The 15,302-nt window shown below is 38.4% G+C and overlaps 1 protein-coding gene across 1 annotated transcript in view; it reads left to right on the top strand.

Annotated features, from left to right (window-relative positions):
• Dscam2 (Down syndrome cell adhesion molecule 2) overlaps positions 1-15,302 on the top strand; it is an 83,584-nt gene that overhangs the window by 57,304 nt on the left and 10,978 nt on the right. The window contains exons 4-15 of the mRNA XM_085658072.1: positions 909-1,055; positions 1,188-1,305; positions 3,613-3,774; positions 3,954-4,237; positions 8,034-8,178; positions 8,894-9,045; positions 9,112-9,384; positions 11,037-11,336; positions 14,250-14,372; positions 14,517-14,690; positions 14,775-14,925; positions 15,078-15,226. Of these exons, the coding sequence (XP_085514198.1) occupies positions 909-1,055; positions 1,188-1,305; positions 3,613-3,774; positions 3,954-4,237; positions 8,034-8,178; positions 8,894-9,045; positions 9,112-9,384; positions 11,037-11,336; positions 14,250-14,372; positions 14,517-14,690; positions 14,775-14,925; positions 15,078-15,226 (2,178 nt within the window). The remainder of the gene's footprint in view (positions 1-908; positions 1,056-1,187; positions 1,306-3,612; positions 3,775-3,953; positions 4,238-8,033; positions 8,179-8,893; positions 9,046-9,111; positions 9,385-11,036; positions 11,337-14,249; positions 14,373-14,516; positions 14,691-14,774; positions 14,926-15,077; positions 15,227-15,302) is intronic.

Raw genomic sequence — 15,302 nt, 5'->3', positions numbered from 1 at the left:
CGACTGAACCTGACCCTTCGGTTCATATACGAGTATATCATTAGCTTTTAATTGTTAGCCGTTGATACTCGTATCCAAATCCTTGAAATATTATAATTCCATTCGAAAGGATTCATCTATAAAAATAATCTAAACGTTCATACGATATAAACGTTTAATTTCATGCAATTTCGCGTTTAATGATTTTGCGAGCTAAACGAAATCTGCACGCTGTAATAATAGTCGTTCCTCCATATACCTACCTATGAAATCTTCGTAAAATCTTAGATAGAGCGAACTTCAAAGGCAAATTCGTTTCGGGAACGCTTTAAAGACTACTTGCAGAGATTCGAGTTTCGAGAACAGGCGTGACTGTTTAGGATAACTGCCGTCGTTAACGTAGACTCTGCCTTATCTAAAGAGACTCGAAAGCTTAAGCACGGTTGGTCTTTGGGTGTAGGATCTCTATATCACGTTGTTGGAGACAGAAAAGAGGAACCAAGAGAAAGAGAGAGAAAGAGAGGGAGAGAGAGAGAGAGAGAGAAAAGGAGAGAGTGGGTGACCAGAGAATCATAAAATTAGCATAATTATCGTCCTGGAGGATCAGCTCGCTAGAAAATATCGTAATCCATTAAAATTCGCAGTATCAAACCTATTAAAGATAACTCCTACTAAATCGGATTTTATTGGAAAATGTTAATACCAGTTATTATACGCGTTCGATATAAATAATATAGGATATCAAGAACGCTGGATTACCAATATTGTTCACATAACTTTCATACTGTTATTATATTATCTCTCGGTATATCCATACATACGTATATACATCTTACTCTATCCAGGATTTTATTTGAACGATGTATCCTATACTTTCCTTAAAGTTAAACAATATATGTACATAATAAATCCATAATAATTTGTTTCAGATGGAAAATTTCATCTACTACCAACCGGAGAACTTCTCGTTCACAGTCTTGAGTTTAGCGATCAAATACACGGATATAGATGTCAAACGATGCACCGACTGACCAGACAAGTAGTTGTTAGTTCGGTCGCTAATATTAGAATAGCCGGTAAGTTTTCTTGCAAATTGTTAGACACATTGAAATATTAATATACGTCTTTCTTTAGAACGAGCAAACGTGAAACTTCGAAAACTCAGAAAGTTAACTAAGGTTAACTCAAGACCATACGTTTGCTTTCAGATCACAGGGGAGTAATGCCTCCGGTGATGCTCGAAAATTCAGGCGTCGTTCACGTCGCTCAGGATGAATCAACGTCATTGGTTTGCGTGGCACAAGCTTGTCCACCTCCCGAATATCGGTGAGTCTCTTTAATCATGCGTATATAATGATTATCCAAAAATAAAATCAAATATCCTACGGCATTCTTTTTAAAAATTTGATAAAAAATACCGATGAAACGTATGCTATTTACTCGTAAAAATCAGTTTGGAATCCAAAACTTCGAAACCCACGCAGAGAGACCATTGAATGCGGACCGTTATATATCTACTTAAAAAAAAAAACAAAACAAAAACAAAAGAAAGAAATAGAAAGAAAAAGAAAAAGAGAGAAAGAGAGAGAGAGAGAGAGAGAAATATCGAAGAAAGCGAGAGAGAGAGAGAGAGAGAAAGAGAGAAATATCGAAGAAAGCGAGAGAGAGAGAGAAAACGATATTCGCGTCTTTCTGCTCTCTCTCTCTCTCTTTCTCTCTCTCTCTCTCTCTCTCTCTCTCTCTCTCTCTCTCTCTCTCTAATCCATTTCGTTCTTCAACGAGAAATTACGATCAAACTACGAAGAGAATAAGAGGATAGATAGAAGAAGAGGAGGAGGAAGAAGAAGAAGAAGAAGAAGAAGAAGAAGAAGAGATTCGAAGAAAAAGGAGGATGAACGAGATAAGGAGACGAAGGAGGGGGAGGAGGAGGAAGAGGACGGCCAAAGAAGCGCTTCAAGTGGAAGGAAAGAAAAGGAACAAGGACGCGGCGCGACTTTGATCGAGCAAAAGTGGAAGCACTCGATCGTGAAACCTTGCGAGTAGGGCGCAATCGGAAGCTCTTCATGTCGCCCAGGTCGACGAGAAGCTCTCTCTCTCTCTCTCTCTTCAACATTTTCCCTCTCGGAATTTTTTCTCTTTCTCTTTCTATTTCTTTTTCTCTTTCTATTTCTCTTTCTCTTTCTCTTTCTCTTTCTATTTCTTTTTCTTTTTTTCTTTTTCTTTTTCTTTCTCTTTCTCTTTCTCTCTTTCTCTCCCTCGATTCCCATTGCCTCCCTTCTTCCCGTAAAATCCGTTCACCGCATATGCCAATACGAAGCGGAAAATATTCGTTGAAATGAAAATTTATTGCCAATATCGGAATACAGCTGGTAGGTCTTTTCTTTACGTAGTACGGCTGCTCTAATGAAAAATATACAATGGCGATAGATCCTACGAGATTGATACTTTTTCATTCGGAATGAATTCTACCCAAATCGAAAAGTCAAGTCATGACTCTTCCAGATTTCAAATTTTTTAATCTATATATATAAATATATATTTTTTTTATTTTTTTTATTTTTTATTTTTTTTATTAATATCCTTCCCTTTTTAAATGGATAAATAAAACCAAAAGGGAGGAGGAACTCGATCGATAAAAATGTTTTCAAATAAAGTCCGAAGTCCCTGAATAATACGAATAAGATTTTTGATGCATGAGACGGATTTTCTTTTTTCTTTTCTCTCTCATTTCCTTTTTCCCCCATTAACTTTCAACGGGACATTGAAGTCAAGAACGGATCAACTTCTCTCTATCTCCGTCTACTCCCCTTTTGCTCTCGAAACTTTGCTACAAAGTGAAATCCCCCGTGGAACCACGTCCATTACGTATTACTATAAGAAGAGAGATGGTACATAAGGAAAACGTACGATAAATGGAGAAGGACAGGAGGAAAAAGTAGGAGGGGGGAGAGAATAAAAGAGAGAAAAAGGGAGGGAGAAAGAGAGAGAGAGAGGGGGAGATAAAGAAAGAAGAAGGAGAGTGGGTCGAACGTGCCTCGATCGAGAACTGTCAAGAACTTGGAAGGGCGAAAGGAAGGAGAGGATTCAAGGGATAAATGCTCGTGGATACGACTCAACGTCGTTTCTAGGTCGACGTACCCCGAAAGCCAGTGAAATTAAACTCCTTACTTGCCTCGCGGCGTATCTTGCCAGGCAGATACCACTGGACTTTCGATGAAAAATTATTCGTTGCGTCGGTGAAAACGCAGAAGAAAAAAAAGAAAGAAAAAAGATATATCATTTTTTGTCGCAAAGAACTCGAACAATCAGTACACGGCTCTTTATATATATTATTTGTAATTACGTACTTTATTATTAATAATATAGCATACATGTCGTATATTTTTCATTTGACTTCAAATCGATACAATTGTTCATTCATTTTTAGATTTGTAATTTTTTAATTTGCATTGCAAATTAAAATTTTTTATCTAAAATATGTCTCTTAGTATCAACATAATTATTTCATTGATTATATTTTCATTAGCGTCGGTAAACGAATATGAATAATATCATTAATGATATATTAATGTGAACGTTTCAATCGTCGATATTACGATTAAAATCATTCCTTAAGTCATTTTTCTCTTTAAGGTGGTATGCACAGACGGGTGCTGAACCTATGCTGGTCTTGTCTGGACCGAGAACTCGATTGCTCGGTTCTATGCTAGCCATAGAAGCCGTAACGTTGGAAGATAGTGGTATTTATAGGTGCTCCGCATCAAATACCGGCGGTGAAGCTGGCGCCGAAATCAGGTAATTGAAGATTGCAAAGATTTAAAAATTATAATAAAAAAAATAAATAAGATACGAAAGCAAAATGTTTACGCAATTAACGCGTCTACCAGATTGTACGGATAATATCTATATACGAAAATTCATAATGCTATTCTGAATATGACAATAAAAAATGATGAGAAAGTAAAATTTTTCAGACTCATAGTGACAGCACCGCTTCACGTTGAAGTAACGCCACCTTTGTTGAGCGTTCATTTGGGTGGTAACGCCGAATTCACCTGTGAGGTTGGTACACATCCTCAAGCTGGTCCGCACTTTATCACCTGGTACAAGGACGGCAGGCAGCTTCCAGGAACGGGAAGGCAATCAGAATTATTGAGGCTAAATGGTATAGGTAGAGAAGACAGGGGAATGTATCAGTGCATCGTCAGAAGGTCAGAGGGTGACACTGCCCAGGCCTCCGCGGAATTACAATTGGGAGGTACGTACAGATTCTCTTCTCAGTTATCGTCCAGATCGATTTATCCTTCCTCTATCCTCATGTCTTCTCATTTAAATCACTGAAACGTAATTACAAGGCGTACGTAGTATTTCGTACGTCTTATCAATTTATAAACCATCGTTCAATCACTACTCTGATAGATTCCTTCTATTTAAACAAGTAGATACGAACGTCATAATGAACGAACATAAAATCAGAGAAAAACGATCTCCCTTTAGGATACCTTCAAAGCTACAACCACTTTCCTTCAATCGCAATTATCGCGAAACCGCGTTTCATGATCGCTCGCGCTTTATGCCGTCCATCAGCTCAATTATTAATAGAAATCACTTAACGGCCCATTAGCCGATGTGTATTTTATCGGTAGGGAAAGCAAATACACACTAGCACGGGAAACGGAATTAAACGCTTCAATTTCATGTATTTTCCATTACTTCCTGCAAAGTTAATTGAAATTTTCGGAGAACAACGTAAACTGATTTTAATATAAACAAATCTTTTCTTTTTCTACCTCTTCCATGTATCTCGGACATGTGTACATATATCACGTAATAGACGTATAATATCCAATAAGGCAAAAGAACGAACTCGATAAGCGTTTCTCTTTTCCTTTCACGGTCAAAGGTGCCAGGGTACCGAGAAATGTTGAACGAAGGACTCAGTCTCGAGATCGGTCTGGTTGCGTTACCGATTGAGTTACAGAGGACTCGATTACTTGGCAAAGAGCAAGGTAACCGCGTGTCACGTTGTTCGGAGAGTAACGGTGCACTTTGAAGTGGAGAAGGCTTCTTTTACGGCGCTTTGCAACGTGCTTCGTTTTCTCTCTCTCTCTTTAACTCTTGTTCTCTTCTACCACCCTCTTTACCTCTCTCGATCTCATTTTCTCTCTCTCTCTCTCTCTCTCTCTCTCTCTCTATCTATCTATCTATCTTTATTTCACTCCCTCCGTTTCTCTCACTCACCGGTCTACCGAGGCAGGTACCCCAGAATGAGGCACCTCCACCCATGTTTGCCCTATATCTGGACCACCCATCTGTGGGTGTAGGGTACTGCATGAAAGAGGAGAGCGTACTGTGTGCGGGGGTGGAAAGAGGCGATAGGAGGGCCTTTGAAACAACAATGAAGTTAGCGTCTCTCGCTCGTCAGCGTTAGTAATGCACGGAATTTACGTCAAAGGGAATTCGTGCGAGCGACGCTATAGGGACAGTGCTGTTCGAGAACAAAAGTGAGAGAGAGAGAGAGAGAGAGAGAGAGAGAGAGAGAGAGAGAGAGAGAGAGAGAGAGAGAGAGAAAGTGAATGAGTGAGAGAGAGAGAGAAAGTGAATGAGTGAGAGAGAGAGAGAGAGAGAGAGAAACTAGATGATCGCTTTTCAGCAATTTCATCCGAGAATACCGAGAAAGAAAGAAATAAAGAGAAGTGAAAGGATAGGTAATGATCTTTTTCTGGTACGATGCTTAAATGGAAATTGAAGAAAATTTTTCTATTCTCAAAGAAAGGAAAACTTTCGGGCGTGGTACTTGAATTGTACTTCACTCGAACGTGGTTTGCCTTTGGAATACAAGGAAAAGATAAAGTCAATATTCCGATGTTATATTATGCGTATAGAATATAAGTTTTCTAAGAAGATTTATTTCTTCAAGACGACATAGCAAATCTTTTAATTCCGAGAATCTAAAGATTAGTTAAATAACATACGTACATTTTTTTTTTACGAGTTTCCTCGTTTCCTCCTCGAACTTCGAAAGTATAAAGATTTCTCGGCGAGATGTTAGGATCGTAGTCGTTAAAAAATAATGCACTTTCGACGTAACATACTTCGATATCGTAAAAGAATTTGCGAAACTTAGTTGCAACGAGACAAGTTGTCTCCAACTTTTAGAATCTACCTGAATCTTTTTCCCTCCCCTGTTGAGTTGGGGGAAAAGAAAAAAAAGAAAAAAAAAAGAAAAAAGAAAAAAGAAAAGAAGAAAGAAGAAAAAAGAAAAAAGAAAAAGAAAAGAAGAAAGATAAAAAGCATCTGATCGACTTGCAAATTCGTGTTCGTCGCGTTCCGCTTTCTGAAACAAATTTATGTAGGGAGTTTTATCGGTGTTCGAGACGAACGAAATATCCTGATGCACATCTGTCGAGAGCATAACGCATACCTATACCTATACTCTCTAAATGAACCTTAACGCGTTACGATGAACCTGTCTAACTTCTCGTACGATTCGAAAGTCAATATTAAAAAAAAAAAAAAATAAAAAAAAAAAAAAGAAAAAGAAAAAGAAGAAGAAGAAAGAAAGAAAACAAAAAGAAAAAACTACTTGTATGTTCGTCGACAAGATTCACTCGCCAAGAGTTGAATTTGATCTACATAAACGACGCGTCGACAATATATAAAACTAGAACAATTCATCCCAGGCGACGCACCATCGTTATCTCTCGTAATCACGACACCGAGTATTTTTCCACGACGAGAGATTCCATTTGCCCCGATACCACATAGGTATATAGATAGAAAAAGCATTATCCTTGCCGTAGGAAGCTCCCATTTTGTCGTAGCTTACGCGCCTCGTGCACGCTTCTCGAGCTCTCACGCGCGTTAGATGAGCATTGATGATCGCTCGGAGGCATCGAGACGAGATTCATCAATTTTCACATGGATCCGCGAACACGGTCCGCGGAAACACTTTATTCAGCTCCAGACGAAAGCATCCTTTCTTTCTTTCTTTCTTTCTCTCTTTCTTTCTTTCTTTCTTCCTTTCTTTCTCTCTTTATATATGTACGTATACATGTATTTGTCTTACATATATCTGGTCTTCTTCTACTTTCTTTTTCTATCTTTCTTTTTCTCTCACGTACGTATCACCATTAGACAACCCGTTCGTTATTTGTAAAAACGACGTCCATGCAAAGCCCTTTTAATGGCGATGAAATCGACACTTTTAATTACAAGCTGAAGCTCCTACTCTCTCTTTCTCTCTTTCTCTTTCTCTCTCTCTCTTTCTCTTTCTCTTTCTCTCTTTCTCTTTCTCTCTCTCTCTCTCTCTCTCTCTTATCTTTCTTCCATCTTTCTCAGAACAACCAACGAGAATTCGTCCTCGACAACAGCATCGTTCGATCTCGAATCTGAGCGCGATAGATGGTGCTCTCTCATTCTCTTTCCCTTCCGCTCCGTCTCTCCTCCTTTTCTCGTCTATGCTTGTCGACGAAGTAGGAACATCGAGGAAAAAATTCACGGTGCTTCCGTAGCAGCGAGCTCATTGTCCTTCTATTTCCAACGTGATGCGTGCGCCAAGCGTAACACCTTTCAAAAAATCTCCAACCTCTTTCTCTTCTCTCTTTCTCTCTCTCTCTTTCTCTCTTTCTTTTTCTTTATCCTTCTTCTCCTCCTCCTCCTCCTTCTCCTCCTCCTCCACTTCCTCCTCCATTTCCTTCTTCTTATACAAAGATTCGTCATATTGTTTATGAAACATCGTCGTTAAAAATATGAATGTAAGCTCAGTGACCCTGGATTTAGCAACATGAATATTGCTATGAGCTTTTCTCCATTAAATAATGGATTATCATTATTTCCTCTGAAGTAAAGATATGATATTAAATAATTCACTATGGGAATATTGAGGTGACAAAAGGACTAAATAAATAAATAATTTCTCAAGTTGAAAAATAATACGAACTTTTTGAAAACTTTTATCTATACTCAATCTATGTCGAATTCGATAAAGAGCTGATTAAAGTGAAGGATTTTCGAAAGTGAATCATTTAATAATCTTCGACTTTGTGTTTTAGACGCCCCACCGGTTCTGCTTTATTCCTTCATCGAACAGACTCTTCAACCAGGGCCAGCAGTGTCATTAAAATGTTCCGCTGCTGGAAATCCTACGCCGCAGGTCACTTGGGCTTTAGATGGTTTCCCTTTACCAACTAATGGAAGGTAATTCGTCCGAATTCATGCAAAATTTTTCGTGAAAAGTAAAGACTTTTGAAATTCGTTGTATCGATATCGATATCGATATAGAGAATACAAAAAAAAAAATATATATATATATAACCGCTAAAAAAGTCGATCTTTTTTCGGGCAATGAATATTTTTTTTTTCTTTTTTCCACACACGCAGCATATCGTAATATACGTATTAGATAATATTCACGTATGCGTAAAATGTTTTTCTCACTAGGGCAACTTCAATTTCGCGATAGCCTAGCCAGAAACGAGAATATTTATTGCGTCGATCAAATATTGCGAATATCGATAAAATAGATGATCGCGAGAAAAAGATACGCGTCGATACGCTCCAAGCTATACTTCCTTTCTCTCTGCCGTATAGTTTAACGACTGATCGACATAAAAAGATTCTTTCCTTCCTCTCTTTTCCTCTTTTGATCTCGTCATATTAGTTCTTCTCATTTTCGCGTTTTTTCTTCTTCGTCAAAAAAAAAAAAGAAGGGGATAAAAAAATAAAAATAATAAAAATAAAACAGAAAACGTGTTTATTCGTTCAACGTCAACTCGTTAAAGATAATAACCACGTTCGCTGTTGTTCTTTCAATATGGTTACAACGTGATATAAAATTTTACGAGGTCATTCGTGGTAACGACGAGACAATAAATTGCCCTAATTTGATCGGATCTCGAATGTTATTTTTAAGGTTCGTCATAGGGCAATACGTGACGGTACACGGTGATGTAATATCGCACGTTAACATTAGTCACGTGATGGTCGAAGATGGCGGAGAGTATTCCTGTACGGCCGAAAATCGTGCTGGCAAAGTTACGCATGCTGCACGTCTCAACGTTTACGGTAATTAAAGACAACGAAAGATTCGTTTTCCTCGTTCAAGTCTAGAGATCGAGTACTTTTTTTCAGGTCTACCTTACATCCGATTAATTCCAAAAGTAACCGCCGTAGCTGGAGAGAAGCTTAGTTTGAAGTGTCCAGTAGCTGGATATCCGATAGAAGAAATCAAATGGGAACGAGCGAATCGCGAATTGCCAGACGATCTTCGACAGAAGGTTCTTCCAGACGGGACCTTAGTGATAATAAGCGTTCAGAAGAATATAGACGCCGGAGTATATACCTGCTGGGCTCGTAACAAGCAAGGACACAGCGCAAGAAGATCAGGAGATGTCGCAGTAATCGGTAAGGCTTTAATTTCAAAATTCGAGATTTACAGAAATTTTCGTAGATGCAACGAAAGTAGCGCGATTCGACGTACAAGAGGACGATATCGAACGAGGAAATTCGACTGAGGAAAAGTCGAATGACGTTTATCTTCGAAAGGAGAAAAAAAAGAAGATCTCGAACGAGAAAGAAGATAAATAATAAATTACAGAGAAAAGGCGGCGCCGTCGAGATGGAGAGATCCAGGACGACGCATTAGAGCTCGCCCTATGCCTTTCTCCACGCTCACGAACAATCGTTATTGTTATTTCAGTTCCCCCAAAAATTAGCCCGTTCACGGCAGATCGCGATCTTCATCTCGGCGAACGAACTACCCTAACTTGTTCCGTGACGAGGGGCGATTTGCCATTATCCATCTCATGGCTCAAGGATGGAAGGTCGATGGGACCATCGGAACGCGTCACTGTTACCAATATGGACCAGTACAATAGCATACTGATGATTGAAAGTTTATCTCCAGATCACAACGGCAACTACTCGTGCGTGGCCCGTAATCTGGCCGCAGAGGTATCGCACACGCAGCGGCTAGTGGTTCATGGTAATCCTCCTCTAGGCCCCCTTCAATTTTGCCCGACGACCACCTGACCGCCCGAATTTATGCGTGCGTGGATGTTGTGCGAGTGTGAAAGACCTGCTCGAAGATCGAGAGCGACTTCAGGAATAACCGAGCATTTCTTTTTTTTTTATCTGTCTCTTATTTACTACTATTTTTTTCTCTTAATAATATTAATATATATGCTTTAACGCGCAACCTCTCGATATGTCTCGATATATTTTCATTCGCAATTATAAATGCTGAATTATATTATAAACGCTCAATTCCTGCGCGCTGCTTCGAGAAGACGTATTCTTTCGATGCCTCTCCTAACGTCACTAGGAATGTAGAGACCTGGTAAATCCAATGACAACTCACGTTTAGCGTGAGTGCTATTCCTCATGCACGAAACCTAACCCTTCAATTCTCTTCTGTTTCCTATTCGACGGTTTTTCTCCTTCCCGACCTCTCGACAATCCACGGCTTTTCTCCGTGAGTACTTTCTTGGAATATGTCAATCGCAAAAATGTCATATTAAGTTTCTAAGAAAGAATAACCGTTCCAGGAAAGTATTCACCGGGAGTGACGCTACGGTCGAAGAAAACAGCATGTATGTACCTCGATCGAATATACGAACACTCCTATGTACACTCACGGAGGAACGACGCGAGAATATCGAAAGGACGTCGAATGCTCGCTCTTTTTTGCGTTGAAACGAACGTACGTTGTGTGAATGGTGCGATGCTAATGATTATATGTAAAAGTGAGGGCGGCAGGGTCTGGTCCGCGGCGGGGCCACCCTCTCTCTCCTCTACATTGCTACGTTACTATACTGCCTCTATTGTACATATATTCTATATATATACATATTATATTCCATATATACATGGACGTACTACTGTCTATAATATATATATACATACTTACTATCAACTATGATGCTATATATATATATTTATACATACATATATATATTATGACACATATTACCTGGTACCAGGTTCTTGCGTTTTTTTGGTGCCATCTTTTTCTCGCTCTCACGTATGGTTCTCTCTTCTCTCTTGACCTTTTCCAGTACCCCCTATTATTGAGCCATTTACGTTCCAAGAGGGCCTTTCCGAGGGGATGCGGACGCGGACGGTGTGCGGGGTCGCGGCGGGTGATCCACCCCTAACCATATCCTGGCTGAAAGACGGCCAAAGTCCCTTTTCCTTGATGCCAAATTTGGCCTCCGTTGCAAACATCTCCCAACTGGATTCCTACTCGAGCCTCCTCAGTATAACGAATCTCGCGGCCGAGCACTCCGGCGACTATACCTGCGTCGCCGCGAACCCCGCCGCCGAGGTCAGGTACACGGCCAAGCTACAGGTAAAAGGTAACTAGATGATCGGCGACCCTTATCCATCACAATTTCCCTTGATAAATCCAACACACGTCGATTCTCGAGTATCCATGACCTCAACGAATCCTTATAAGTCTCCACCCTCGACGCCGACTTTGCGATTTGTTCCTTTAAAATTTTTTTTCACCGTATTAAAAATCTATATGACAATTCATTGAATCGTAAGATCAATGAAAATAATCCATTTCTATGATCTTACCTTTCTTCGATCCTTCGAATATTTAGTTTCATCAATTTCTTTATATATATTTATATTCGGCAAAATAATTCGGAATTATAACAAAGTTATTCGATTCAAGTGAAATATAACGTATGTCGTCGGGGTTGAAAGATATCCTTCAAAACCATTATCATGTATCGTAAACCAATAAGCAGTATCACCTAACGAATTGATTTCCACCATCATCCATTACCATTTAATACGTCATTACGCTTACGGCTCGGGCCCTGCGTCACGATCTACTATCATCAGCGTGTTCTCGTTGGGACCGTAAATCAAACGGATACAGAGGAAACATAATTAAAAAATAAAGAGAGAGAAAAATAGAGAAAGAGAGAGAGAGAGAGAGATAGAGAGAGAGAGAGAGACAAACATTGATATTATTGTTAATGAAGTTAAAAAAAAAAGAAAAAAAACTGCTGTAGTGTCCCAACGAGATCACGATCGTATAGTATCCTGAGACAAATCGCACATCCTTTTTTCCTTAATAAAAATCCATACCGGAACCTTCATCCTATCTTTCCAAAAGACACACAGTGTGTATTACATTTACGTTGCTTTGGCTCTCTGGGAATGCATCGGTATCTCGTGGACCCCCCGAGGTTTGCTTGACTTGACCGAATCATAAAGGTAACAGTTTGCACCTTTCCTTATTTTAATCGTTTTAACGAGGAATCGAAAAAAAAAAGTGAAAAAAAATATATATATATCAATTGAACGATCTCTCGATTATCTTCTGGCCTGCGTGCGTTCGTGTATGTGAGCATTACATATCTCTTATCGCATGTTCTTTTTTATATTATACAAATTAGATCTCTGTTTGCATATATACATATATAAATATACATTCTATATATATATATATTATACATTATTATATACCTATGTATACATATTATTCTCTTAATTACGTAATTCAATGTTTCGTATACCTTTAAATTGCGAGCACGCCACTACACTCACGAGCAGAAACTTCCACCGACCTTGCGCTGGCTCTCCTTTGGGCTCGTTGGAAGGCAGTCTTTTTTATTCACTTTTTTGCATGCTTTCTCACCATCTTTCTATTTCTCTTTCTCTTTCTCTATCTATCGTCTGTCTCACTCCTTTTTCATCTTTCCTTTTTCACAATGAGGCGAGAAAGCTGCCGATTTAGACTTTCAAAGTTCGATGCTACGAAGAGATATAAAAAACGCTAATGACGCAAACGACGGTAAACTAATGTGCATGCGAAAGTTACGATAAAATTTCTAACAAGTTCGAGCTTGAAATCCGAACGGCAAAGATTCGTGCCTCTTTGTGAATCGGTAATGTAGACCAGTAGTACGTATATTATTATATTAAATTTGTATTTATTAAACTAGTCGTTAGAAGCGGGTACTTATATATTATTTATATATATATATATTTATATATATATATATATTTTATATGCCTTTCCACGATACATATTAATACCGGTGCTCTGCCGATAAGCTCTCACCCACCCTCACTTGTATCCCGCCCACTTGCGCCTTTTCTTCCAAGAGTTCTACTTGTTTATCACGCCACGTTTTTAAACGAGTATTATTATACTTACATTACGTATATACATACCTATATTATATATTGTCGCACGCGTCGGTGCGTGGCCGATATTTTTGCCGTTTTGTAAAACGTTGAAATTCCCACTCACAGTATTTCGCTTCTGCAGCGTTTTTCACCACTGTAAAAGTAGAACCCGCTAAACAGAGCATCCAATTGATTACCCAAAATTATCGAACGTATCGATGCGCGGCGGACAATACACGTACACACAGAGCATATAATCATCTAAATTAATCCTAACGCTTAATTGACGAAACGCTATGCGATGACTGGAATATCTTATTGATTTATGGTCATCGCTGTACAATGTTGTATTATTAATCGTGACGTCTGGCATCGACACACGTTATTAAACCAAACTTTCCCCTATCTCATCCACTAACCTTCATTCACTCTATTATGTAATATATCTTTATCACTATCTCTCTCTCTCTCTCTCTCTCTCTCTCTCTCTCTCTCTCTATCTATCTATCTATCTATCTATCTATCTATATATATATATATATATCTATCTATCTTTCTCTCTCTCTCTCTTTCTCTCTCTCTCTCTCTCTATCTCTGTCTCTCTATCTATCTTTCTGTCTTTCTCTATCTCATAAAATAATTCTTCACTTTTCATAAAACAAAAGAAATATATAATTAGCATTCTAATTCGATCTTGCATCATCAAAAACAGATTATCAATCGCGCTAAAAAGTGGAACAATAAGTAAAAGAAAAAAAATATAAAAAAGGAAAGATTTAAAAAGAAGGAACGTTGCTTATTCGTCGGCGAAACGATAGATTTGAAATTCAATTTCGTTCTCGAAATATATATATATATATATATATATATATATAATAGAAGATATCGGCCGATAACGAATAAACGTTTCGTTAAAAGAGCTCGTTCCTTCTTAACGTTTTTGTGTATATTCTTCTATTTTTTTTTGTCTTATTCTTTTTTCTTTTTTTTTTTTTTTTTTTTTTTATTCATATCTTTTCTCACGACGTACCTGTCTTTAAATTGCTAACGACCAGTAAAAGATAATGAATTTGGGAACCGCGACAGACGTGTCTGAAGATACGCGTTCTAATTTCCAGTTCCTCCGCGATGGATCGTCGAACCGACAGACAGCATAAGCGTCGAAAGGAACAGACACGTTGCTTTGCATTGTCAAGCACAAGGCGTACCAACGCCTGTTATCGTTTGGAAAAAAGCTACGGGTGAGTAGTTTGAAAGAAGAAGTAAAAAAGAAAAAAAAAAGAAGAGAAGAATGAAAGAATAAAAAAAAACACAAAAAAAACCAAAAAAAAAAATATAAACATCACTCTTGGAACGAAATTTAAGCTTAAGGCATTTAATCGCAGGAAGCAAATCTGGCGAATATGAGGAGTTGCGGGAACGGGCGTACACTAAAATTCTAAGCAATGGAACGCTCCTTTTACAACACGTGAAAGAGGACAGAGAAGGTTTTTATCTTTGTCAAGCGAGCAACGGTATAGGATCTGGCATAGGCAAGGTTGTACAATTAAAAGTTAATTGTAAGTACCTCGCAAAATTTCTCATATAAAATAATATTTTATATTATAAAAGTGTGCACTTGTGCTTATTATTAACTTATATAGCATCGCCGTACTTTGCTGCACCCTCGCGATTGGTAACGATTAAGAAAGGAGACACAGCTACGTTACATTGCGAGGTACACGGAGACAAGCCAGTGACTGTAAAGTGGTTGAAAGGCGGAAAAATTGAATTGAATCCTTCGACGAATTATCGGTAATATAGAGAACGCTCTTTATTCTACGCGGAAAGAGAGAAGGGAAAATCGTGTTGAAATAAAATTTTTAATATAATTCATCATTTTTTTTTGTATTTTCTTTTTTTTGTATTTTTGTTTTTTTTTTCCTTTTGTTTCTTTCTTTACAAAGAGTCACCGTGAACCAAGAACCAACGCCCGACGGTGTTATCGCACAAATGCAAATTTCCTCGGCCGAAGCATCCGACAGCGGAGCGTATTTTTGTCAAGCTAGTAATCTTTACGGTCGCGATCAACAACTTGTACAACTCCTCGTACAAGGTACGGAATATATATCGGATAAACGAGATAAATATCTCGTATTAGGCAAAAGATATTGTAAATTTTTATCGTCTCG

Source organism: Vespa mandarinia, chromosome 7, assembly GCF_050613455.1.
Source record: "Vespa mandarinia isolate Hongniang chromosome 7, ASM5061345v1, whole genome shotgun sequence".
Lineage (NCBI taxonomy): Eukaryota > Metazoa > Arthropoda > Insecta > Hymenoptera > Vespidae > Vespa > Vespa mandarinia.
Note: the sequence above shows the minus strand (reverse complement) of the source record. Positions and strands in the feature narration are given on the sequence as shown.